Source organism: Panthera pardus, unplaced genomic scaffold (assembly GCF_024362965.1).
Source record: "Panthera pardus isolate Hobbes unplaced genomic scaffold, ASM2436296v1 HiC_scaffold_11, whole genome shotgun sequence".
Lineage (NCBI taxonomy): Eukaryota > Metazoa > Chordata > Mammalia > Carnivora > Felidae > Panthera > Panthera pardus.
This window is the reverse complement of record NW_026526666.1, coordinates 88,879,722-88,906,208: the sequence shown is the minus strand read 5'-3', so window position 1 is coordinate 88,906,208 and position 26,487 is coordinate 88,879,722. Positions and strand designations below refer to the sequence as shown.

Here is a 26,487-nt window from a genome sequence, read left to right as displayed (position 1 = left end):
GGGTGGGTGTAGAAAAGGCTTCTAACTGAAGTTTTTAAAAGTTAAGGGTAACCTAAAGAAAAGGTTAATGATTTCAACATCTCACATCCCAGAGAGGTACTAATAGTTTTGGTTAGCCTACAGGAATTATAGTGACAGAAATTCCTTAACCATTGTAGTTGTGAGAACCAAAAAGTTGTTTTAGAAACAACTGGCTGAAGTCAGCCATAGCGTGAAATCTTAAGTCAGTCAATGTTCATGTTTAAATTTGTCATCTTTTTGATGGCAGTGTATAGTATGATAGAATAACTGTAACCTATCCTTACATCTAATTTCTGGTTGGTTAAGTTCTATTCTTCCCAAAAGCAAGCACAAAGTGGAAAAAAAACTGAAGGTTTGGGTAAGTTTTCTGGTTTCTTTAATTGCATTCTTATTGGCAATTACTTTGCAAAACAGGAGGGATACATCTCTAAAGCCTCCTACTCAAATGAGGAAAGCCCACCCAGCCACAAACCTGGAGGGCAGAGTTAAACCTAAGGAAAAGAGAAAGGGGGGAAAAAACCCCAAATTGTTTGGCTCCTAGACCAGTTGTTAATTTCACTCTCTAGCATTCAAAGAGATGTGGATCTACAAAAACTAGACACAAAGGCCTTTTACTTCTTTACAAACTACTCTGTCAATTATCAATGAAAGGAATTTACATGCCTTGCTTTTTATTCCAAATAAAGATTCCCACTTTAATAAGGGTGAAACAGCCGTTAGGAATACACAGAAACACAGAATGCAATAAACATAATAACCAACACTGTTGGAGGAAGGGGCAGAGACAAAAACCCTGGAGAAGGAAATTTTTCTATAGTAACTATGTCAATAGTTGAACGAAAACAAGTAGGTTGCTTACTTCATTTATCAATGACAACAGTTTGTTCCTAAAAGCTCTGACCTGGTAGAAATGCCATTAAGGTTATTCCTCCACTATCATTGTGCTGTCTCAAATCACAGCCTCCTCCTTTCAAAGTATCTCAGGATTTTGTAAACAAGAATATGGTCAAAATGCAATACAATGCGACTGAAATTTGGAAAGCCAGGATGGAGAGCCTGAGTCACAATAGCTTGAGATCTTGGGTTACATTTAACCTCTTTTTCATCCACAAAGTACAAACAAAATACTTTTTGATATTGAATCTTTTTCATAAATCTATTAAATCTTCCCTCTGCATGAACTCTAGATTCCATTATATTAATTTTAGTAAGTTATAAAAAATCTTCCATTTGATTAAAAAAAAAAAAAAAAAAGGCACAAAACAGGAACCAAATGAAAAAACCGTTAACTCTAACACAGGATCTGCCACTTACTTGCTGTGTGATCTTAGGCAAGTTTGAAAAAAATTTTTTTAATCAAACGGATAAAAATACCTACATTTCATATCTCCAACCGTTATGTATATTCTGCAACTTTCAAAATTTTTTTTTTTGTAAAGGCTTAAACACTTCCATACTTTTAGATGAAGAACTTCACACGAACAACTTAAAATATGTGGCAGAAATGACAAAAATCAAGTATGAGTGATGGAAGAATCAATGTATAAACAAACTTAATATCCTAATAAGGAACTAAGGAATCCAAAACATTTTTGTGATACTATAAAAGTTATTTATTCACTATACACAGAACATGTCCCCTATAAAATGTACAAGTAAATCACTAAAAAGTATAATCTGGTGAACATTTTCTCAATTACAGAACACACTAAATCAGTTGGGATAACAGCTCTCTGTCTGCCTCAAAATAATCTAATTATAGCACCCAGAGTCTCCTTTAGATCTAATGCAAAGTTACTTATTTTTGGGATTATTTCCTAATGTGTGTTTGAGGAGGCAGAGTTAACAATTTAATATAACTCTAGTATATTACAGTCACTGCACAATGAATCAGTTTATTACAGATTAAAACATCATTTTTTCATTATTTGTATTAATGGGATGCAAACAGAAATACTGGATACTTTTAAATGGCAGATAACCACAAAATGATCATTGATAGTATTCTGGGTTTTATAATTACATTAAGATATGAATGGTGAAAAATATCGTTACGAAAAATACACCTCAAAACAATGAGGCCATACTGTAATGATTGACTAGATTGTGCTCAGTAGGTATTTATTAAGTCAATTTTCTCTATTTTTCTCCCCAATTACCCAGGACAATTTTTGCCCACAGTAAGGGCTCAGTAAATAAATGTTTGCTGAATATACTGACTTAGGACAGAGGTGAGAAGAGATGGACCCTCTTAGCTAGATGTCAAGTATTCTAATTGGAATTTATCTGGAAAAGAGAGTGTAAGATGTAAACTGCACACGGCATACAAGTAAATAAACTCAGATGCCAACAAAGCAAACCATTAAGCAGAAAAACACTGGCACTGGAATAAACAAAGGCAAGATTTGCCAATAGCGAAAATGGAACTGACTTTAAGAGATAACCAAGAAAAAGTTTATATTGGACCATACCTTTTCTCACCCAATTCAGTTTGAGACAGACCAATAGAGGCACTGTAAGAGACTATGGCTGTCTTCCTTGATATTCAAACATCCTAGTTTCCAATAGTTTATTATGGACCTGTTACCCACGAATCAATATAAACCTATTCAGATTTAGGGATTAGTTTCCACAAGTACAAAGTTGAATTTCTTTTTATTTGTCCTAAAATGCTTACTTTCAAACTTGAAGGGACTTCAATTATTCCATGTAGTTTCGATAACATTCTTTTATCTTTTCAGACCAGAGTCAAAATATTCGTACAGTATTCATACTGCAGCACCTTCCACCCACCCTTTGGTCGCTTGAACTGCCCTTCTTTGGTTCTTTTTCCGCTTTCTCAGATCTTTCTTGAAGTGTAGTAAGCAGAACTGTACTGGGTATTCCAGCTGCAGTTTGGTCTTAAATAAAAGAAGGATGTTTGTCAGTTTGGTTTTCTTTATTCTTCTCTGTGGTATACAGGATTTTGTTAGTTGAACTGGATGTAGCAGCTTACTGGGCCAAATTTGCAAGAGAATAGTACAATAGTTCCCAGGTCTTTTCCCTGGGTTGTAAACTTAACAGCTCATACTCTATGTAGCACCTTTCCTTTCTCACTGAAGCATTATCTGTCATTTTTCTTCTTGCTTACTTGGCTTCAAAACAAAACAAAACAGAACAAAATGCAGAGAGATCTTAAGTCAAAAGAGAGGTGAAGCGTCAGTCCTCACTGCGTCTTGATATGATCTACTCTAATAGTGACAACAGTGCCAGACACACAGTGGATACTCCAGAACTGTGGAACTAAGTAGCCCAAAATTAAAGCACTGTGTAAGGATCCTCATCAACTATGAGCAGGATCCTATCCTGGGTTCAACTATAATTTAGTCCTTCTGAAGCTCATTAGGTAGGTCACTTTAGGAGTAACAAAAAGTTCTAAAGGAAACCATGTGAGTCATTTTAAGTGACACAAATAAATAAAAATGAAATCATCAGGCCTTCTATTTCTACACAAAGACTGAGAACAGTTTCAATGGGCTATCCACCTCCTCAATCTATCTCTCTCAAATTACAGTCCATTAAAAAGAAAAAAAAGTCACGAAGGACCAGGCCTGGGCTCAAAGCTTCGATCTGCCTTTTTTACAGCCTTTTCTTTGTATCTCGATTTCCTTATCTACGATATGGGGTAAATCAATATCTTTCTCAAAGGGTTTTGTGAAAAATAAACGAGTTAACACAAAATTTTTAGTAGCGTGTCTGGCACATCATAAATGCTAAATATCGGCTATCGTTATCATTGTAAGTAGCTAGAACTCAAACCATAAAACACCTAAATCAGTTCCCCAACGTGGTTATCACTTAATATACTAACTGCTCACTGACATTCAATGCAAACATATTTAAAATCAAGCCATTAATATAAGGCCCAACGCATCTTGTTTAGGACAAGGAAGAGCAGAATTATTGGTCCATTCAATAATGAAAATATAAACTTACAATTTAGCTGACTCAAATTTCATTTTAATACTTAATACTACCAATAATCTCTAAGTTATTTAACCCAAGGGGCTTAATAAGCAATCATGAAACAACTTTGACATTACATAAGGAATCTTTAAGTAGTATGTAAAAGATGTACCTTTCTGGCAAGTTCTATCATTTCCAAAGTAAAAGTTAGTTGTGCCTAGTGCAACACTGTGATTAAAAATATTCCTCAACCTACAAAGGATTGTTTCCACTGTTATTTTAGAATCTCATTCAAAACTATAATAATTCCAGTTAATCATTATTTCCTTCATTTTGTTTTTATTATAGCATGTTTGCTTAATTTACAGCAAGCAGAAAATAAGCTGGGTCTTGTTTTGATCCAAACATTGATGTTTTAAAGGTTGTACACAATATTTGTTAAAAAGAACATATAAAAATACCTTTTTAGAAGCTTCTATAAGAAAGAAAATACAAAGTTTAACCCCACAACTTTCCTCTTTGCTAGAACTGCAAACTACTGCTACAGTTTTAAATAGACTTTTTGTTGTTTAAACTATACATCCAGGAAAATCTAAAAAATTAAAGAAACGTGCATATAAATGATTGCATAGCAGAACATGAACATTAACTGCAAACAGTAAAGAAATGAAAGTTAGAAATACTATCAAATATACAAAGGTTCTAGAATCAATCCTTTAAACACATTCCACAAACAGTATTTAAAAACCATCTTTTGTTCTTTACAGGCAAGGCCTATATTACTAAAACCAAAATCAAAAAAAGTAATCCTCTAAAAGGAATAGTTTCCCCACAATATTTACTTATACCTGCAAGCAAGCAATCTAAAATTTTAGAGATGCTAGCTTTTATTCTGAAATGAGATTGGACATGTCCCTTTTATTGTCCCCAAAAGATCTCTCAGAGAAATGCTAAAAATTATAAATGGTTAGGGTATTGGTTTTTTGTTGTTTTGTTTTGTTTTAGTCAGGTACTGCCAGGTACTACATTGATAATCAAACTCAAAGAGATGAGATTCCTACTGAAAATTCTTTTTCCAAAATATTTTAAATTTCATGGCACCACAGAATCACCTAGAGTGGGAGTGTTCTCCTTCAACTTGCCTCACATGAAATAAACTGAAGTGTGAAGAACAAGCCTCCTTCATAAAGTAGCAGGCAAATTTTGATACAAACGCACAGACCGAGTGCTAGAAGCATCAAAATTCAGTTTTACACTATGCATATGCATAAACAAAACCTACTTTGAAACAATTTACTTGCTGCTTTTTTTAACAGCAGTAAGAAAACTAAGCAATACGACCAACAATGCTCCTTAAAGTTTAGAGTAACTACATGAGAGCATTTTTTTTTCCCTTGAAATTATTTCTGCCATCATTGTCCTGCTCAAATTTTAAGGTTTGAGTTCTTCCCGTGTTTATATGTTCCAACTCTTCATAGAAAACAGAAAAAAGCAGTGAAGGCTCCATGTTTCGGTCAAAAACACTCAATCGTGCCCCAAATCCTACTTAACCCAGTTGGCATCATTCCCCAAGACAGTGGGGTTAACAAAAGAACTATTCCACGCTGTCATAAATTAACTATTATTATCACGGGCCTAAACATCTCAACAAGACAAAAAGGTCCACCCTGAACCTAAATGTGTCTGATCAGTCAGTGTTGTACTGTGGCTACAACTCACTTTTGTATCATTCTATCTTATTAGCAAGCTACATTTCTAGGTTAACAGTTCTACCAAATATGGATATGAAAGTTTATTTTTAATAAGACAATGTTGCAAATTATGGTCAACCAACATCTTTTCACCAATACTTCAAGCATAAAAAATGAGAATCTTTACAAAAATATACAGAGACACCACAAATTGGTAGCTGCCCATAACATTAAACAAACTGGACTCTTAAGAGTGGCTTCTCAACAGCATATCATTTTAATTATAACCATTTGCCTGGTACAGGGAAAACTGACAAGTGTTTTTTTAAGCATCATTGCAACATTGTATTCCTGATAATTTAAGTAAACCAAACTATGAGTAAATGAATGATACATGCCTAAAAATATCAAGGTTTATACTATCAGTGGCCACTGGACTTAGGACTAGTCCAAGACCTTGATCTAGATTTTGACCTAGACCTAGATTGTGATCTTGACTGAGATTTGGATCTAGGTGGTTCTTTTTTCCTTGATTCCTTTTCATATCTTGAGCCAGACTTATAATGTGTTTTGGAATCTGTTTTAGAGGTGCCTCTAGTTTTGGTGTGAGATGCAGACCTAGAACGTGATTTAGCCTTCATTTCTTTCTTGGGCTGGGACTTGGACCGTGATCTTGAATTGGATTTAGATCTTGAAAAAGATCGATTTCGGTGTTTGAATCTTTCAAAACAGAGGAGAGATACAATTAGAGTAAAAATTAGATTCTATGTTAATCAAATTTGTTATTTTTAGAGCAAAAGTTCACTCTGAAATTGAAAAATGTAGAAGTCGTTTTCAAAGCAAAGTTATTTACCTATCATTGTCGGAATGGCTTCTGCTACGCCGTGGTCTTCCAGCCGGTCTACTGCTAAAAAGTACATCAGAAAAAGCAAACAGTGACAAATGTCTATTTACACTCTTCTCAAGTTTCTAATTAAAAAAACTGAACCATAAAACTTTTAAAATAAAGCACTAAAATAATTTTAGTCTCAATGAAGCATACAATGTATATAATTAAAGTGTACAAAAAGATAAAAAAAATTAAAAGCTAACAAATCTTTTCTGACAGATTACTGTACTACACATCAAACTTACTTTCTAGGACTATAAGATCTTCTATAGTTGTAATCAAAGGACCGGCTTCTTGATCTTCTTCTTTCATAACTTCGGCTTCTAGAACGTCTGTATCTGTCATAATCATCATAGCGTGAAGAACTGTACACATTCCTCCCTTCCTTGGCTTTCATTTGATTTGGAGCTATGAAATACACAGAACGGAGATTTAGAAAACAGAGATATTTGAAACCTAACCTAGTATTTTAAGTCTTCAAATTATAGGGAAAATGTCTGCATTCTCTTCCCTTATACCCCCAATCTGTGTCAAGGTTAAATGTGAGACTATTAATCTTGGAAAAGGTATTTGTTTCCAAGGAAGTCTATAAGAATACTGTTTTAGGTTAAAAATGATACTCTCAAATATCTTCCCAACTATTTTCTTTCAGAGACCTTTCACCATCTAGCTTGTCTAAAAATATGCCAACTATTTCAACATTGAGAAAATTTACCATATTTAAAAAAAATTCCAAATTAAAATACAAAATGACTTTGAACCATATACTAATTTGGAATTATTTTGCGTGTTTTTCGTTTATTAGAAACACAATTAACAACGACAAAATACTTATTGGTAACCTATGGACAATGCTTTAGCATCAAAATGCAGTAACATATGGATCTAGGGTTCTGAGATCACAACAAAAGTAGAAAAGAGTGAACATTTATTGGATGCCTTAGACCCACCCACACCCCTGGACAGTCCTCAAATTCCTATGTTATCTCATTCAATTCTATGAAATGGATACTAAATGCATATGTGCGTTTAAGTAAATAACACAGTGAATACTGAAGGACCCATCACCCAACCCAAGAGCCAGAGAATTATAGCCTGTGTCTGAGCGCTCCTCTCTTCAGCAGCTATTTTCACCTCTAACTTAAAACAATTTTTTTCAACGTTTATTTGGGGGGGGGGGGGGGGGGGCGGCGCAGAGAGCCCCAAAGTCAAAGTCAGACACTTAACTGACTGAGCCACCCAGGCACCTTCATCTCTTTTACTATCTTGCCTAAGGTAACAAAATGGTTGAGCCAAAATTTAAACCCTGGTCTACCTGACTCTGAAGCCTGTACTCCAGCCTCATTAGCATGCAGCTAACACCTAGTACATGCCTGCATAATAAAACCACATACTAATGTAAAACGGATTCTAGTAATTCCGTAATCATCTGTTTAATTCTATCCGTTCATTTCCACAGCCACACACCTACACAAATACCCAATTATACCACGGTGCCGGTGTATCAGTCGGTTAAGTGTCTGACTTCGGCTCAGGTCATGATTTCATGGTTCATAGGTTCAAGCCCCACAACAGGCTTTGAGCTGTCAGCACAGATGACACACAGCCTGTTTCGGATTCTGTGTCTCCCTCTCTCTCTGCCCCTACCCTGCTTGTGCTCTCTTTGTTACAAAAATAAAATTAACATTAAAAAAAAAAAATAAAACAACAATACCCAATTATACCTTGAAAATCTGTATGAAGAGAAATGGCTGAAAAGACCTAATACTTTCCAAATTATTTCCCTTTTAATTCCATCCCCAGAATATTAACCATGCCAGAGTCCAATTTCTGTCATTCTGATTTTCACATTCTACCTTTCTGCAAAGTATCTGAGTTACTCTATCTTTTCAAGATCTTTTTAGATTTTAAATAAGACAAACTGCAAATACTTCCAATAAGAAACATCAAAGCACTGTTTTAAAAATGACGTATTATACGTGTAATAGGCATAAGGGTACTTACTCTTCCGATCCCCCTGTGCAAACTGTATTTCAATTTGGCGTCCACAAATCCATTTTCTGTCCAAATTATGTAAAGCGTCTTCGGCATCACGTACATCCTCAAATGTGCTAAATGTTAAGGGGCTTGGGAAGTTTTGCATACTTTGATAACGAGTGAACATTCAGTTGGTAAGTCTGGAATATTTCACAATCTCTCAACATTATTCTAGAAAATCATCCAGATCTCACTTAACTTAGGTTGGTTAATTCAGCTACAGATATTTGACAGCATTAAAGCACTTGTGATTTCCTACAGCATACATTTGAAAACACATGTGAATATATAAAATTATTAAAATAAGATCTGTTAGAGCTGAACTACCAAGTAATCCTATCAAAAAATTTTCCTGAGTTTTAAGTTTTAGAAAACAAAAAAGAAAAACAAATGTCACTTCTGTTGTATGCTAAAACAAAAATTTCTTAAAATAAAACCAAAACCGCTTTTCATGTTTTTGTTTCAAAGAAAAAAAGAAAATGCCAATAGTTCTTGTGTAAGCAAGCATAATATACCTTACCTTACAAAAGAATTAACTTCAAATTTATTTTGCTGTTTTTCTCAGATATATCTAACACTATTATTTCACATAGCTGTCTCCCTTATACTATACAGGAAAGATTGGTATGCTATCCATTTGAGGATATCAAGATAGAATCAATCAATCAATCGTCAAGACATCGCTACACCAAAAGCATATTACACCCATGCAAAGACTATAAAAGCATGCGGTCAAGAAATAACAGACCATTTCTAAAGATTCCTGGACTGAAAAGCCCTAACCATAATACTAAACATATAGCTTACTGCAAAGAAGTGAATTTGGGACTGGTTTTCAACCTGAGAAACTTCAAGGTAACATTTATAAACCTGACCCAGGAACTGTTGGTACCCTGACTGGAGAAGCTGCCTTGCCCTCTTCCCTCCTTGTCAGCAATAGTACTATGACAACTCTTGGCTTTACAAAGTTATTCTGTCCAAATTTAGCTCCTTTCCTAAAACCACCATTCTGACGGAAGCCAAGCAAATCAGAGCAGTGTTTGATATAAAAGCTCTGGAAAGGGACCTAGGTTAAGTTGGAGTGTAGATTTTCATTCTATCCTAAAAATTACTATTCTAACGTGTCCATTTATATTTCTCAAACTTGAGAGACAAAGAGTGTAGATCTTAGGCTGATTAAAAAACAGTGCTGATGAGACATACTCTCTCCAAGACTGATACTAATATCTGTTTATTTCAAGTACTAAAACGTCTACCTCACCAGATTTCCTATTTTTCATTCTGAAAGGAATTAAGGACCACTGCCTGTTCCCAGGTCTCTCTTCCCGAATATATTATGTATATGTTAAAGGAGGAGAGGTTTTCCCAAGTCTAAGTCATAGGACTTTCAACAAGAAATGAAAAAGGTTGACAGGGAGTTCAGAACCTTCAGTACTATTATAATTCAACACCTGTCAAGGTTAATGCATTTGGGCTCTAAAATATTAAAAAGAGTAAGCTGGCTTAACATGTATACCACTTTATTTATTACCCCAGGATGCAGAATACAATTACTTTCTAAAGGATAAAATTAAAAGGTGTAAAAATTATTGAGAGTAAATCTAAATCATTCTTTGGGTCTACCCTCAAAAACAGAATCCTGAGCTGAATCAACCATGGCAAAGTTTTACTATATGCAAAAGAGAAGCCTAATTGGGAAGTGTCAAATATCACTCTGATGCTAGTTATGGAGAAATCTGTACTTGGGATCTTTCCAAAATCCTGAGACCTACTTCTTTTTAACTATTTTAAGACCATAGAAAGACTTTGTGTATATGAAATACATGATCCTCCTTTAGATGACAACTCTCTTCTAGCTCAAGTATCACATACTCTTGAGGCAAACTAGTGTTGATCCTGGTTCCCAGGCCACCCCAAACCAAGTAAAAGCAGGTCAGCATTGTAAGCCAGAAAGCATCGCCCTTTAAAAATAGACAAACAAACAAAAAACCAAGCCAAATATAGCTCTTATCCTCTCTGTAACAGAACTTTGCAACCAATCCCCCCAACTGTCCTTGATCATTAGCTTTGTAGAAATAGCAGCTTTCAGCATTTCCCCTAAGTCTCACTAGGGCCCCTGCTAAGTTTCAAGAGACCCAATGAATTTAACAGGAAGAACTTTTCCTAGTCTGACACCCACAGCCCAAACCCTTGCTGTCTCACTGAAGGAAGTAATGTCACCTAAAACTCTGGGTCAGGGAATGACTTCCCATAGGTCCTGATTAGGTACCTATAGCAGGGATAAGGCCTTCTGCAATCCACTCAGAGCCAACTGATCCTATGTGCTAAAGCAGTGCAGGACCAGCAGACTTCACAGAGCTAAGTTTAGAAGTCAAGAGTATGTGTGTGCCCATAGCAGCCACTTTAAAATCTCTAAACAGGTAGTATCTCCAGTGGATTTGACCTTACAAGACCACCAGAGTTGTTTCTAAGGAGGTCCCAGTGCGAGCACCTGTCTCCCTTTAAGCACGGCTCTGTGGAGTTAGCCTGACCCTAGAACCTCATGCTACTCCAAAGAGCATTGCCTATTACCCTATGGCATCTGACCATATGGCCCAAAACAAAAATATGCTGAATTTAAGCTTAACAACATTACATCCTGATACACTTTAACTTGACAATCTAAGAGAAAGTGCATTTATACAAGACCACAATCACAACATCAAAGGCCCACATAAATCAAGTTACAGGTTTTGTCACTAGACCAAACCAGAATAGTTTTGAAAATTAACTGCTTACAAACATTAAAAAAAAAAGAAAAAAAAAAAAAAGGAAAATAGTTATTCTGTAGGATACATCAGGTATGACTCCTTTAATCTTGGCCATCATTCAACTTCATCTTGACCTTTAACTCTTTAAGTGCTTGTCAGAAGGACTTGTCATGAGATGCTTGGCCAAATATGACAGATGGCTTTATCTTTAACTTTGAAAAACAACCTTTTCCCCCTTTTGTAGATAAAGCGAGGCTTTGTCTCCCATTAGGCTTGTCCTTCTTCCAGCTTTTCTTTATTTTTTCTTTTCCCAAACTCTCCCTTCTCTTCAAGCCTGATCCTTAAGAGGTCTTTGGCTTGTCTACTTGCCTTAAGTGTTGAATTCTACTCTAAAGGTTCTTTCATGCTTTCTCTTTGGGGTCGCCATAACTGTACAGCTTTACATTCTCTGAGGTAACAACAGAGGACAGCAAATTAGGGGACAATATTAAAGAAGTTTACCTCATTGTTATACAATTTGTTTTTGATCAAGTGATTCAAATTAACAGACAATACCAAACTTTAATTGCTAAGCACAAGAACATATTAACTTTTGACTTACATTAAAGGTGGTAGCAACCAGAGTGTATTCAAATTTAAATCACATATTATAATCATTGAGATTTGAGTTTCAGCAGCATGAATGGGAATTTAAATATTTTATTATTTTTGGATTAACTTTAAGAAATAATTAAGAGCAATGTGTGAGTCATAATTAATTTTCAAAAATTTGAAGACAAAACATTTATTATTAGAGGACAAAAGTAAACTACTTTTTAGATGTTACCTCTTACATAAACTTGAATTTCAAACTTCAACACCCCTCACTAATCAGCCATCTGAAGAAAGGATATTGAACATAAGCAAATCCTCTTGGACGACGCGTGTAGAAATCAAGTGGAACATACACATCAACTATAGGACCATAACGACCAAATTCTCGTCGTAAATCTTCGGACCTAAAACATCATAAAAAGACCCCCAATTTTTATGTTCACTCCCTTAAAAGAATGTCTCTGTAAGAAATAGATAACTTTCTGTAATCTGTCATTTAACGAAAGGGGCTGTGATGTATCCCTGGGTTACCTGAAACAGACAAGCTTTCTAAATCTCAACATCAAGAGCCAACTTTAAGAACATACAAAAAACAAAGGAAAGCTAAGATCCAAGATTCTGGAAGATAATGCAGTTTGTAATAAAACCCATTACTATTTTACATTATAACAGGAAAACACATCTAAGGAAACTTAGTCACAGTTTACCTATTGTTTCTAACCACATCTTAATTTTTCGTAGAGGGTACAGTAACATTAGGTTGTATTAAGTATTAGTGTTTTTTTTTTTTTCTTACACTATCAAACCAACATTAGTAGTCTGAAAAAATACCAATCACTTTCATCCCCAAAATTATAGAGACAGGGTTAGACACTTGATAGGAGGTAGACAAAAGTTGGAAAAATAAAAGGCACAAAAATATATGTTACTCCTTAAATAATAAAGGTCAAAATGTCCTAAGGAGGAATTTTTCTGGACGCTAGAATACTGCTTACTTTCCTACTTAAAGTTAGGACAGAATAATGTAAATCACAAGGCTACCAAAATAAAATTGACTTGTGGGGGTGGGGGTGGGGGGTGTCAGAGTGATTGTGAAAACGCAGTCTCTCCTTGTGATAAGATCTGTTCCAAAAAATTCTGACGGCGACTACAAGCAATTAAGGGAATTGGTGAGAACAAAGGCACGGACTGGATTAATCCAATTTAGCTTATCAAGGCCCAAATGGTAGATGCTTCCTAAACCTCATTTCTCGAAGGGTGACCAGTTATATTTCCGGGAAATGAGAAGAGCTAGTTCGCAGGGTCTACTGGAATAATTTTACCTCCCAATTTTCGACATTCTCTTTCTCTAAACATCTCCAATGTTTTAAAAAATCACAAACGTAACACGACAAAAAAGGGGTAGCGAATGCTTCGCCATAACGCCCCTCCCCCGATCCCGTTATTTCGCTGCGATTTTTTAACTACGGGAAAAAAAAAAAATCTCTGGGCCGAGGGGGCGTGTACCCCAAGGAACGTGAACTTCAAATCCATGGGGAGCGGATGTTCGGCCGCGGCGGGGGCTGGACGCGCCGAGAGGAAGCGGGGAGGAAGAGAGGCCGAGCTGCGGAGGGGGAGGGGCACCGAACTCGCGCCACGCGGTCCGCGTTCCCGGCCGCTGCCTGGGAGGACCAGGGGCGCCGCCCTCGCTCCCACGAGGCGGTTGAGCTGGCGACGCGGCCTAGTTGGGCCCGAAAGCCCGCGCGGGACCCGCCATCTTCGCGCTTCCCCTCCCCCGGCCCAGCGCGCCGCCGCCGCCGCACGGGTCCTCCCGAAGCGCCTGCGGCCTCCCGGGCTAGGCCCGGAGTACCTCCTCGTACATACCTGGTATCGTCGGCCACGTTCCTTACGAACAGAGACGTGTTGGGGGGGCGCAGGTAGCGGGACATGACGGCGACGTGAGTCTCGGCAGGGGCACTAACGGGCTCACTAAACCGTCCGCGGATCCGGCGGCGGATCCTCAGACGCTCAGCCAGAGGGCTCCGCTACGAAACCTCCTCTTCTCGCGAGACTTCACTCCCGCCTCCACCCCCCTCCTACCTGGGCGCAACGCCTGGACCCGCAACGGTTCTTTCCCGCGAGATCACCCGACGTACGCCTGCGCAGGCGGGCGGCTAGGGTACGTGCGGCAGCCTCGGTCTCATTCATTGGCTTCTTGAGCTGTGTCTTTCCCCTCCCCCAAGCCCGCTCTTTCTTTCTTTGGTGCTTTATTTTCCCGCCCTTTTCTGCCTTGCAGCGGTTTTTCCTTTCCTTCCCCTCTCCACCCCAAGTCAGGAAACAGACGTTTTAACCCCTACGCCAAACTTTGCAGTTATTGCCAACTTAGACGGAGTTTTAAACCTTAGACTTGAGAGAGACTGCCATACGGTTTCCTGTCTGGTCCAAGTAATGCCCTGGCTTTTATTAGATTGCTGATCAGCCGCTGGTATTGAGTATGAAAGGGAAGGAAGTGTGTGTCCTTGAGAGGAGGTGGGCCTGCCTCTCCAGGGCTTTCAGCACGCCGTGGGTGCACTCCCAGAGGGCCTGTGCCAGGGCTGCCCCTCGCTCACACCCTTCTCACACCCTTCTTCCACCTGCCCACCCTGTTGCCTCTTGATCAAAGGCCCTTCTCAACCTTTTGATTGGACCGCAAACCTCACATTTTAGTCTCCGTTGTCATCCACAGCTAGCCCTTGTTGCTAACGGCCTGTGTCGCAATAGTCCTTTCAACTTTTTGGTCTCAGAATCTCTTTACGCCCTTAAAAATTATGGAAGACCCCAAAGGGTTTTGTTTGTGTGGGTTACAGTTAACTAATATTTACTGAACTAGAATTTAATTTTTTTTTTAACGTTTATTTATTTTTGAGACAGAGAGAGACAGAGCATGAACGGGGGAGGGTCAGAGAGAGGGAGACACAGAATCTGAAACAGGCTCCAGGCTCTGAGCAGTCAGCACAGAGCCCCATGCGGGGCTCGAACTCACAGGCTGTGAGATCATGACCTGAGCCGAAGTGGGACGCTTAACTGACTGAGCCACCCAGGCGCCCCTACTGAACTAGAATTTAAAACAGAGGAAATTTTAGGGCGCATTAACACACAAGCACACAGCCCACTGTCCTTCATCACGCATCCTGTGGCCCCTGGGAAGCTCCGCTCTCTGCTTGTGAAAGACTGTGCAAATGAAAAAGATAAATAATGTTCACTATAGTTTTGATCCCTTGAAAGGGTCCTGGGGACCCCTACCAGACATTGAGAACCACTCCCTGCTCTATCAGACTCAATTTTTGGAGATGCGGGATCGCTTATTAAAATGCCTCTGGCATGTAGCATAATGTCAAACAGACAGCAGGAACTCAAGTACTGTTTGATTATATGAACTTTTATTTTATACAAGGCAATAAAAGCATTGTTTTTGCTTCAATCCAAAGCAGTTACGTGACAAGGGTGGTGATGGTCGGCTCTGCTCTGTAGCAGAGCTATTGTTTTCCTGCACTTATGTTTTCCAAGAAGCTTTGGACACAGTTTGTTAAAACACTTATTAATTACCCATTATGTGTCAGACATTGTGCTAGATGCTGGAAATTCAGGGGTGAAAAACATGGAACTTAACGTTTTCATAGAAAATAAAACAAGGGGTGCCTGGCTGGCTCGGCTCATTGGGCATCTGATGCTTGATTTTGGCTCAGGTGGTGATCCCAAGGTCAAGGGATTGAGCCCCTCATCGGGCTCCATGCTGACTGTGGAGCCTGCTTAAGAGTCTCTCTGTCTTCCTCTGCCCTTCTCCCTCACTCGCACACACACACACACTCTCTCTCTCTCTAAAAAGAAAGAAAGAAAGAGTAGAGAAAAAAAATATTCAAAAATTATTAAGATGACGGACAATAGCAGAGCACTAAGCCAGGTGCAGGGTTGGTTTTTTTTTTTTTAATGTATTCATTTTTTGAGAGAGAGATGGAGATAGAGCACGAGTGGGAGAGGGGCAGAGAGAGAGGAGGAGACAGAATCCCAAGCAGGCTGCAGGCTCTGAGCGGTCAGCACAGAGCCTGACGCAGGGCTCGAACCCACAAACTGTGAGATCGTGACCTGAGCCGAAGTCAGATGCTTAACCGACTGAGCCCCCCGGGCGCCCCCAAGTGCAAGGTTGTTTTGCGTGTGGTGCCCTGTGTAACTGCACAGGTGGCATATGCCCATGAAGGCTGTTCTAAATGTTAGCCATTATTGTCATTACTCATAATGTTTGAGAAATAATAGGAGCAGGTGAGGTGTGAATATTTACTAACTGGAATTGCTTTCGGCTTCACGTACCAAGTGCCCCTTTGATCTTTTGTGTTTTAGAATCCCAGAGCCTCAAAAAAGATGCTGTTGGGAAAAGCAGAGAAAGCCAGCGTCTTTCAGCCAGCAGGAGCTTGAGGTGGACGGTTTGCCATAAAAGCACCACATTTCACTCCGAGCACACAAAATACCAGGACTGGTAATTTTTTCGAAGACCAAACGTTAATCTCGGAAAATGGTCTGTGAGCACTGTGCTGCTTCTGGAGGAAATTATGTTTTATTGGGATTTATGTCAGAAAACCACTTTCCTTGGGTAGTATCCTCAGAACCGCACAAAGGAGACCAAAACGTACAATAATACAACTATGAATTTCCTTGATCCTGAGACTGCTCTTTCTTGATTTACGGGCCGTAGCATAGACGTCATGCCTGAGTGAGTTGTGCTGTTTGCTAGAGGGAGACTCACAAACACAAAATCCAGGTGCTAAGGCCTTGGAATGATGAGCCTGTCTCCATCAGCAGAACCCAAACGTTGCGTCAATATATCAAGATTAACTTTACTGGGATAACCGTTGAATTCAGATGATTGTCACAGACGGTGCTTAGCCCTGGGCCTCTGTCTCCATGGGCAAACAGTCAATTAGAAGCATGCTTTTTAAATTTATTTCATAAGACATGCCTGATTTTCCTATGAGCCTTCTCACTAATGAGTAGGCAACAGGCCAAGTTCCCCAGACTGAGGAAGATTTAAACATTCCTTATTTGTGGGTTGGGAATTTTGGAGCGCACGCGTTATGTACACATTATCAGTTTACTTGTGTTCAGGTTCTTAGAACCTCTGGCTCTCACTAGTTCTGCTCTGAGGGTGAAGACACTGTGAATATGCACATGTGTTCATCATATTCCTTAGATAATCTATTAGCACATAGGTTGCTACCTTGAATTTGCTTAAGGTAAGAAAAAATTACTTGGTATATCTTGGCCTCATTTTAATATCTTAAAATAACATTTTTCGTAGTTCTAAGTGTCCAGCATGTATTTAAAAAATTTCCGAGGGGCGCCTGGGGGGCTCAGTCGGTTGAGCATCCAACTTCAGCTCAAGTCGTGATCTCGAGGTTCATGGGTTCGAGCCCCACATTGGGCTCTGCACTAACAGCTTGGAGCCTGGAGCCTGCTTCAGATTCCGTTGTCTCCCCCTCTCTCTGCCCTTCCCCTGCTCATACTCTCTGTCTCTCAAAAATAAATAAACATTAAAAAAAATTTTTTTTAATTTCCGAAATAATTTCTTTACTATAAAGAAAACAGGGGCACCTGGGTGGCTCCAGTCGGTTAAGTGTCCGATTATTGGTTTCGGCTCAGGTCATGATCTCGTGGTTCCTGAGTTCGAGGCCCACAGCACAGAGTTCGGGCTCTGTGCTGGTAGTGCGGAGCCTGCTTAGGATTCTCTCTGCCTCTCTCTCTACAAATAAAATAAATAAACTTAAAAAAGTATTAAAAATGAAAACAAATATCACCTGTGATCCTACAACTCAGAATTCATTAGTATTAACACTTTTATGCATTCTATGCATGTATCTAATTGTTAAAATTGGAGTCATACTGTATAGTTTCATAACATGGGTTTTTTTTTTTTTTTCCACCAGATAGATTATAAAGAATATCTTCCCTGGCCATTAAATAGTTTTAATAAATACCGTTTTTTTTTAATTTTTTTTAACGTTTTATATATTTTTGAGACAGGGAGAGACAGAGCATGAACAGGGGAGGGTCAGAGAGAGGGAGACGCAGAATCTGAAACAGGCTCCAGGCTCTGAGCTGTCAGCACAGAGCCCAACGCGGGGCTCGAACTCACGGACCATGAGATCATGACCTGAGCCGAAGTCGGCCGCTTAACCGACTGTGCCACCCAGGCGCCCCAGTAAATACAGTTTTTAATAGCTGCTGTAGCAAGTATAAATTGGGTTCAATTGCCAGTAACAGAAGCCTGAAATAATCTTGATGATGATAGCTAACACTTATTGAGCACTTCAATGCCAGGCACTTTTCTCACAGAAAAGCAAAGAAAAAAACTCACATAGTAGAATGTTACAGTTTTAGCAGCCATTTAACTCATGATTTTCAATTATATGTTTTTTTTATTGTTTAACTTTATTTTTTACTTTGAAAAATTTACATCCATGTTAGTTAGCATATAGTGAAGCAATGATTTCAGGAGTAGATTCCTTAATGCCCTTTACCCATTTAGTCCATCTCCCCTCCCACAATCCCTCCAGCAACCCTCAGTTTGTTCTCCATATTTATGAGTCTCTTCTGTTTTGTCCCCCTCCCTGTTTTTATATCCTTCTCAGGCCAGGGTGACAGCACTTGTCCCTTCACAGTACAACTGTTAAGGGATGTCCAGAGGGATCTAACTAGATCACCTGGGTTCCACACATATTCCTCCCAACCCCCATGGCGGGACAATAATAACCCTACCTCTTCCTACTGATGTACTTTAAAATGGTTAACATGGTAAATTGTTATATTACGTGTATTTCCCCACATTAAAGAAAAACACCAGGCTATAAAATAGAAAAGACTTTAATCATTCAGTAAAATGCTGGATCTTTGCATTTACCCTCCCCCGAAATTTTCATTATTAAAACTCACCGCGAGAGGAACGTCATTGCATATCCAACGTTTTGTACATTTTGGTTGGGACACATTCCTAAGTGTTGACTTGGTGGGTCAAAGAATATGAATTTTAAGAACTTAATATATATGATCAAAATACGCTTTGGAAAGATTCTACCAATTCACCCTCCTTATATAGAGTTTGTGTATATTATCCCTATGGCGTATAAATATATGGTAACAAAGAATTGTGTAGGGAGTTTTTTTTAAACACATACACACGTACATATATACACTCATTGTGTGTAATTATAGTTTTCTTGTTATTTTTGGGCTCAGATTATTGCAGAGATTTAAAAAATACCAGTAAACAAGCTTATTAATGTTCTTCTTGGAACCATATTTCATAACCACTTGGTATTTATTTCTGTATCTGGAACATGAGAAGAGGCCCACGATTATGGGGAAAAATCGCATTAGGTTTATTTTTCACATGGAGAGAACTTAGGCACAAAACGCAAAGACACAGAGATTTAATTATTTACTCTTACTGTACTCACGACTATGTGACTTGGTGACCGGCCAGCCTGCTGGCATGTGGGAGGATCAGGTGACTTGGAGCTCTCAGTGAAAAGTTCAAGGTGTTACTGGGTTCTGATTTAGGGCAAGATGACCTCTGCCCATCTTTTGACTTTCCTCTCTCCTGGCTCCTATGCACAGTGTGTCCCACTTTAGAGCATCTGTTTCTTTCTCTTTTTCCTTTCTTTAAGTCTGATGCTTTCTAGAATCCTCTTTGCTCACTGATAACTGTTGGAATGGAATAACTTCTGGACCATTCCCGCTTTTATTTGTTTCTTAAAAAAATTTTTTTTAGTGGGTTCTACACCCAACCTGGAGCTTGAACTCACAACCCCTAGGTAAAGCATCACATGTTTTGCCAACTGAACTGGCCAGGTGCCCCTGGACCATACCCATTTTTATTTAATTATTTCTTTATTAAAGAATTCTTTTGAAATGTGTATTTATTTTTGAGAAGGAGGGAGGGGCAGAGAGAGAGGGAGACCCAGAATCCGAAGCAGGTTCCAGGCTCTGAGCTGTCAACACAGAGCCTCATGCAGGGCTCGAACACACGAACCGCGAGATCCTGACCTGAGCGAAAGTCAGACACTCAACCAACTAAGCCACCCAGGCGCCCCACCATACCCATTTTTAATGGGCATTTCAGCTTAGTTCCTTGCCCTGGTGATCAAAACATAATCACCTCTAGCTGTGCTCCTTATGGGTTCAACTCTCTCCTGGTTTCCAGTCTTCTTTTTCCCAATCTTGCCATACCCACGAGACGGTGGGGGGGGGGGGGGGGCGGCAAATCCCTCAGGTTTGTCTTTGTCTCCTGGACTTTCACCCTGTGAAGTACGTATTATTATCCTTATTTTTGACTGAGGAAGCTGAGGCTAAGAGAAGACCAGGGGTTTCCCCAAGATCCACAGCTTGAAACTGGGTAGACATTTGCTGTTCTTATTCCCGACTTTATGTGTCTCACTGAGAAGGAAAACCTGCCTCACAGTTTAGATGCTATAGAAGCGGACGCTTTTTTCCCCAGCCTCCCTTGTGTGAACCTGCGATCTAGGCTTAACACATCACATACCTCTTTTCAGGATTTGGATAGCCTGGGCTGGAGTCACAAAGAAGCAGGGACCGCAGAGAACTCTCCTTGGTGGCTGTGGTGGTCACAAGAGTGGCAGAGACCAGTGCCTGGCCAGTTATCATTCAGCACTCCAGGACGGGCAGCTCCTCTGATTTGAGTGTGGCGTTGGAGCCCTGGGGTTCAAACCCTAAGCATCATGGGGGTTTGGGGATGAGTGGGGTCTCTATGGCTGGGCTGGGCATGGAGGAAGTGGATGCTATGGGCCGTCAACTTTTTTTTTTTTAATGTTTATTTATTTTTGAGAGACAGAGAGATACATGGCATGAGCTGGGGAGGGGCAGAGAGAGAGAGGGAGACACAGAATCCGAAGCAGGCTCCAGGCTCTGAGCTGTCAGCACAGAGCCTGATGCGGGGCTCGAACCCACAAACCGCGAGATCATGACCTGAGCCGAAGTCAGACGCTCAACCGACTGAGCCACCCAGGCACCCTGTGGGCTGTCATCTTTTAATGGGCCATATCATTTTGGGTAATGAGCATCTTACTGTCAACTTGGATAGAACGAAGACAGAGAATCTTCCCCCAAATTTCGGGATTGCCTAAATGCTCTGATACCCAAGTACAATTCTGAGAAGGATGTGGGCCTCTATGCAACTAGGATTACATTTTCCCATCCTGATAAGTAAGAGTTCAGAGCCAGCTATACTTTGGTGTAGAAAAATAAGGAAACGGTTTGTATCTTGCATCCAAGTACTACAGAGCATAAAATATTAGCTGTACTTGGGAAATAACGCACACATGTTCTTAATTTTATTTAGATCTCAACTTGTGTCTACCCTCATCATCACGCCCACAGTGACTTGACCATTCGTAGCGAGAGGGAAAACTGGGTCTGGGTCTGAAACTTGGGCATTTGCTCATTCAGATGTCTTCTAGTTCTATCGAGCGATGTCAAATCAAAAGACAGCGTCTGTGAAAGAGCAAACGCTTCACCTCTGCTGGACCGTGACTCTCACATCGACCCTCTTTGGGAATGCGATGCATGATCCATTGGGAAAGATCCCCAACAAGCTGGAGACGTGAGAGGGAAGGAAACAAGGGTTGATGATAATAAGCGAGTGTCTCAAAGGCTACCAATTGTATGGAATCAACTCTCGGATCTGGGGTCTTGAGGGTGAGGAGGAAAGCACAGCAGTGGCCTTAGGGAGGCCCAGAGAAGCAGGGACCACAAGGAATTCTCCTTGGTGGCTATAGTCATCATAAGAGAGGCACAGGAGTTTAGTTGGAGCCCAAAAGACTAATACACTTTAAAAGTCAGAGAATGCAAACAGCTAAATAGTTGTCGCTATAGGAATTGCTGCTACTTGCATATCCTAAAAAGGACCCAAGCCATCACCCCTATTTGACAGATGAGAACACTGAGGCCCACAGAGAGGCAAAAACATCTGTAGTTAGTGACAAGATCGGGATGGAAATTGGCGGGTGCCGACTTTCCTTCCAGTGTGTTTATGCTGGATCACTGCCGTTTCCAGCTAACTGAATGACTTGTTCACTGATGTCCCAAGAGTGTCAGGTTTGTGGGGGGATTGATTCCAAAGCATCCAGCAGGTGAGATGGACAGTGGAGTTAAAAGAGAATGAACTTTGGAGTCAGAGGTGGGTCTGAATTCTTGTCCCAGCCTCTTTCTAGCGGAATCCTGGGCAGTTTCCTCAATATCCCTTATTTGAAGGATAAAGATGATAATCACAGGATTTCATCGGGTTTAAATATATGTATGCTAACCATGAGCAAGAGTTAATCCTTGAGAGTACTTTGTTCAGTATCGTTATTAATGTAGTTTTATCTCTGCTGGTAGGGACCCATGGTAGGGAAACAATGGGTATTAAGAAAATAAAAAGTGAAACATTAAATATTTATAAGATTGAAGAGTATCATCAAGGTTGCCATGTATGGATGTTTAGGTTATATACCACCCAACACAGGGGTATAGTTTACACAGAGTATAATGTGAATGGTGACCTCTGGATTTGCTCAGTGTGCGACCTGAACAGTCATGGTGGTGGCCCCGAGGATAACCTATGATTAATGGTCTTCATTTAATAATGGGATGTTTTGTAACAAGGAGAGCAGAAAGCAGTTAAAGAATTTTATGGTTGGAAGGTCCCTTGGAGATTATATGGTTCCACTTCCTCGTTTTCCAGATGTGGAAACTGAGATCCAGAGAGGGAAAGGGACAGGCATCATCCAGGGAAGAACTGGGACAAGAATCATGTCTCTAGGTTCTTTGGTAATTGCCCTTTGTGTTTGCGAATGATTTTCTTTGTTGCTAGGAGTTAGTATTCTGCACCATATTTTAAAACTTCCACAGAGAAAGAAGATCTGTGGCTGTTTTGCGTCTTCTAAACTTTGTTCAGAATAGACTCAGGAGGGCTCAGCAGAAATTTATTTAGTTCTGGGTCCTTGCACTTCAGTGTCTTAGAAGTTTCCTCAGGCCAAAAAATCCCTATTGAGCAACACCCCTTGCAAGCACTCTGTTTGCTTCTGTTTTTGACTTGATATTAGTTGGCAAGCTGTGTAGTTTACTAACACCCTCGACTAGGTTGTTAGCTTGGGATTAACTCAAGAACAGTGTCTCTGGAGGCCAAGTGAACTCCTTTAAAGTTTGCTGTGCAGAGTTGACAAATTGTTTCAAATTATAATTCAAAATCAGGGGCGCCTGGGTGGTTCCGTCGGTTAAGCGTCCGACTTCAGCTCAGGTCATGATCTCACGGTTCGGGGGTTCGAGCCCCGCGTTGGGCTCCAGGCTGACATCTCAGAGCCTGGAGCCTGCCTTGAATTCTATCTCCCTCTCTCTGCCCCTCCCCCACCAGGCTCTGTCTCTGTTTCTGTCTCTCTCTCAAAAATAAATAAACATTAAAAAATTAAAAGAAAATAAACGGAGTATGGAGAAATTATGAAAGGGAGTTTGGTCTAGCTTAGCAGGTCCTTAAACCTAGGCTGCGGGGTTTGACTACTCCTCTGAAAGTTTTCTGTCTGTAGCTTTCTCAAAAAGATGCTCCTCGTTGCCCACTTCTCCAATCCCTGGGGCAGGACTTGGGTTAAGAGCCCTCCTTCCTTCCCAGTGCCGCTTCTGAACCATTTCTAGCATGAAGGCCTTGTTCCTACCGCTCTCCTATCATCCAGTTCACCCACCTCTGCCCTGTCCTCTTCCTGGGTTATTTCCTCTCATCCATTGCAGATTTTTTGGAGGTGGTATCATCCAGAATGTAGGCTTGAGGAGTCAGGTATTCCCGGGCTGCGGTTTCAGGCATGCCGCTTTGTAGCTATGTGATCTTGGGCAAATTACTTAATATCTGAACTTACCTTGCCTTAGATGTAAAATGGGATAGAAATGATACCTTGGCATTCCATGCTCATTCAGCTAGAAAGTAAACAAATAATCATCAATCGGTGTATATTCTGTGAAGGGCTTGAGGTAGAGAATAAAGAGGGCCTACATCGGGGAGGGGGTCTGGAGGGGGGGGGGTGCCATTTAAGCCGAGACCTGAAGAAAGAAAAGAAAGATTAAATGGGATGAAGATACGTGCGAACACTCAGCACAGTGCTGGCCCACGGTAGGCACTCGATAAACGTTAGTGATGATTACTTCTGTTGGTGTTGCTGTATTGGGCACCTGGCTCTGAGCCTCCTTCTGCGTCTTCAATGTCTATGCAGATGGCCCATTCCACATCCACTCTGGTAGCTCCTTTCTCTTTTCCCCACTTTCTTGAACTTTATTATTTTTTTAAAAAAAATTTTTAATGTTTTTATTTATTTTTCAGACAGAAAGAGACAGAGCATGAGCAGGGGAGGGGCAGAGAGAAGGGGAGACACAGAATCCGAAGCGGGCTCCAGGCTCTGAGCCATCAACACAGAGCCCGACGCGGGGCTTGAACTCACGGAGTGTGAGATCGTGACCTGAGCTGAAGTCGGACGCTCAACCGACTGAGCCACCCAGGCGCCCCACTTTCTTGAACTTTATTAAAGAAAAAGCAATGACGGTCAATCTCTAGAACATCCTCAATTTTCCGGGGTCCCTCCCTGGAAAAGGTGGCATTGGGTTTCCAAACGCATGCCAGAGTGTACGTGATTCCCAGTTGCACGAAGCAGGTGAAAAGCTGAAATCCTAAAATGTTCATCCTCCAACTTTCCCCGGTCTTGGTTTGTCTTCCCGCTGCCACCACTCCCCCCCCACCTTACTGCCCCCACCTTGGTCTCTGGATCCACAAGAATCACCTGAACAGCTGCTATGATTTCATGAATTTTTGTCTGTAGCTCTCTGAGTTCTTCCAGGTGCAGAGATAGCAGAATTTGAGCAGCTTTCCTAAGAACTGCACTTCCTGTTCTGAGATAGTCTTATCTAAGGCGCCAGGCAGGCCCTCTTTTGTTTGATTTGCTTTGGCAACCGCATCCTGCCGTCGTAAGCACGACCAGGTCGTCACCCTGACTTCCCCAAGAAGGTTAACCAAAGCCATGGCACCAGCCCGAAGACCAGAGTTATTTACATCCAGACTGATGGATGGTTCTGCATTTTTCGTTGCAACACCAATACGTTTTGCATTATCTGGTACCAAGTTCTTGTATTTTTCAGCATTATCTCCGTGTTCAAATCGGACAGCTAACCCGAGAAGGCAGTCTGTTGCTTCTTGGTGATCTTGAATCTTGAAAGGACAGTTAACATCTCTGAAATACTTTTCAGAGGCACTGGGCCAGTCTCCGCTGTGGATGCTTCTTAAGTTACTTCTGTCTTCGATCCTGTAGTGTCTGATTTCCTGGTCTTTGGGCTAAATAATAAAGTTTCTGAATCGTGTATCGTCTTTGCAGTTGAAGCTGGTATGCTTGTGGCATGGTCCTAGCTTCTCGCTCCTTTACCTTGGGCTTCTGCCAGTGACGGGAGAGGTGAAGAGGAGTGGGCAGCACAGGCCGCCAGTGACACAGCAAGGGCAACCTGCTAGTCCTGTGACCCTCAATACCAGTGACTTTTACGTCTGCTTCCCCTAAGTGGCTACACCCTGCACCTTGCCTCACCTAGGACTCTCTCATTTCTTAACTCTTAAATTCAGGTCTTCAGCCTTAAAGGCTCTGTAGGGGAGACAAAGCTTCACCTCCATTCCATCTGGGTTTCCGGCCAGACCTGAGAATTAAGTTGACCAAGACAGATTAACAGGAGAAAGGCACGTGGATGTTTACGTGGCCATGGGAGCCCCCAGAGGAAAATGAAGATCCAAAAAGCAGAAAGGCCCAAGGGCTTACATACCAGGTTGAGCAAAGGGAGACAGTTGTGGAAAAGTAACTGAAATATATGGGGGGGGCCAAGGGAAGGTAAGAATTATTTTGACAAGGTCTGTTTGGACAGAATTACTCCCCATCCTTGGTGATCAGAATTTTTCTTTCCTCCCGGCATAGGAGGACATCTTTCACATGGGAATTTTATCACCTGCTTTCAGAAAGAAAAGGGTGGTGGTGGGGGGGGGTGCGGGGAGCAGACTGTCCTTTGTACCTTCTGTTTTTCAAGTGTCTTTAGCTTAAAATAATCCTATGCCAAAGTGGCGTATACTGGGGTGGCGTATTCTGCCACTCTTCAGCTCTGTCTGGACAAGATCTTTTGATTAGGGTTATTCATGGAAGTGAAGCAAACAGAAAGGCGGCTAGATCTCCAGGTGTGGATTGTCAAAGGACCCCCAGAGCTGTCCCACACAGCCTGTGCGGCCCGGAAGGCAACTGACACACGTCCAAAATAAAACTCACCACCTTCTCCCTGAAATCCATTCTCTTCCTGCGTTCCCTACCCAGTTCATCTGACTACCATCTGCTCATAGAAATCAGTGTGTGAACGCTCGACTTCTGTCCTTTGTTTGCCCTTCCCCTAAAGACGTAATCAATCTCTAATCAATCGCCGCCCCTGGCAAAAGATATGTTGAAGTCCTAACTCCCAGAACCTCAGAATGTGACCTTGTTTGGAAAGAGGGTCATCG

General features: G+C 40.7%; 1 protein-coding gene and 1 pseudogene across 6 annotated transcripts; both read right to left on the bottom strand.

The window, feature by feature from the left end:
• Positions 1–380: 380 nt before the first annotated feature.
• SRSF10 (serine and arginine rich splicing factor 10) lies at positions 381–13,990 on the bottom strand. 6 transcript variants are annotated; one of them, XM_019461791.2, is made up of 7 exons: positions 13,791–13,988; positions 12,227–12,331; positions 8,551–8,654; positions 6,792–6,954; positions 6,511–6,564; positions 6,276–6,377; positions 381–2,921 (listed from the first exon to the last, which is right to left on the bottom strand). In XM_019461791.2, the coding sequence occupies exons 1-7, from the start codon at positions 13,853–13,855 to the stop codon at positions 2,861–2,863; spliced, it is 654 nt and encodes a 217-aa protein (XP_019317336.1). In that variant the 5' UTR covers positions 13,856–13,988; the 3' UTR covers positions 381–2,860. The 6 variants fall into 6 exon arrangements, with proteins under 6 accessions (XP_019317336.1, XP_019317334.1, XP_019317333.1 ...); XM_019461789.2 differs by lacking the exon at positions 6,276–6,377 and having other exon boundaries at positions 6,511–6,561; XM_019461788.2 differs by lacking the exon at positions 6,276–6,377 and having other exon boundaries at positions 13,791–13,985.
• A 10,542-nt stretch (positions 13,991–24,532) lies between these two features.
• LOC109273888 (RNA transcription, translation and transport factor protein-like) lies at positions 24,533–26,281 on the bottom strand (annotated as a pseudogene).
• Positions 26,282–26,487: the final 206 nt, after the last annotated feature.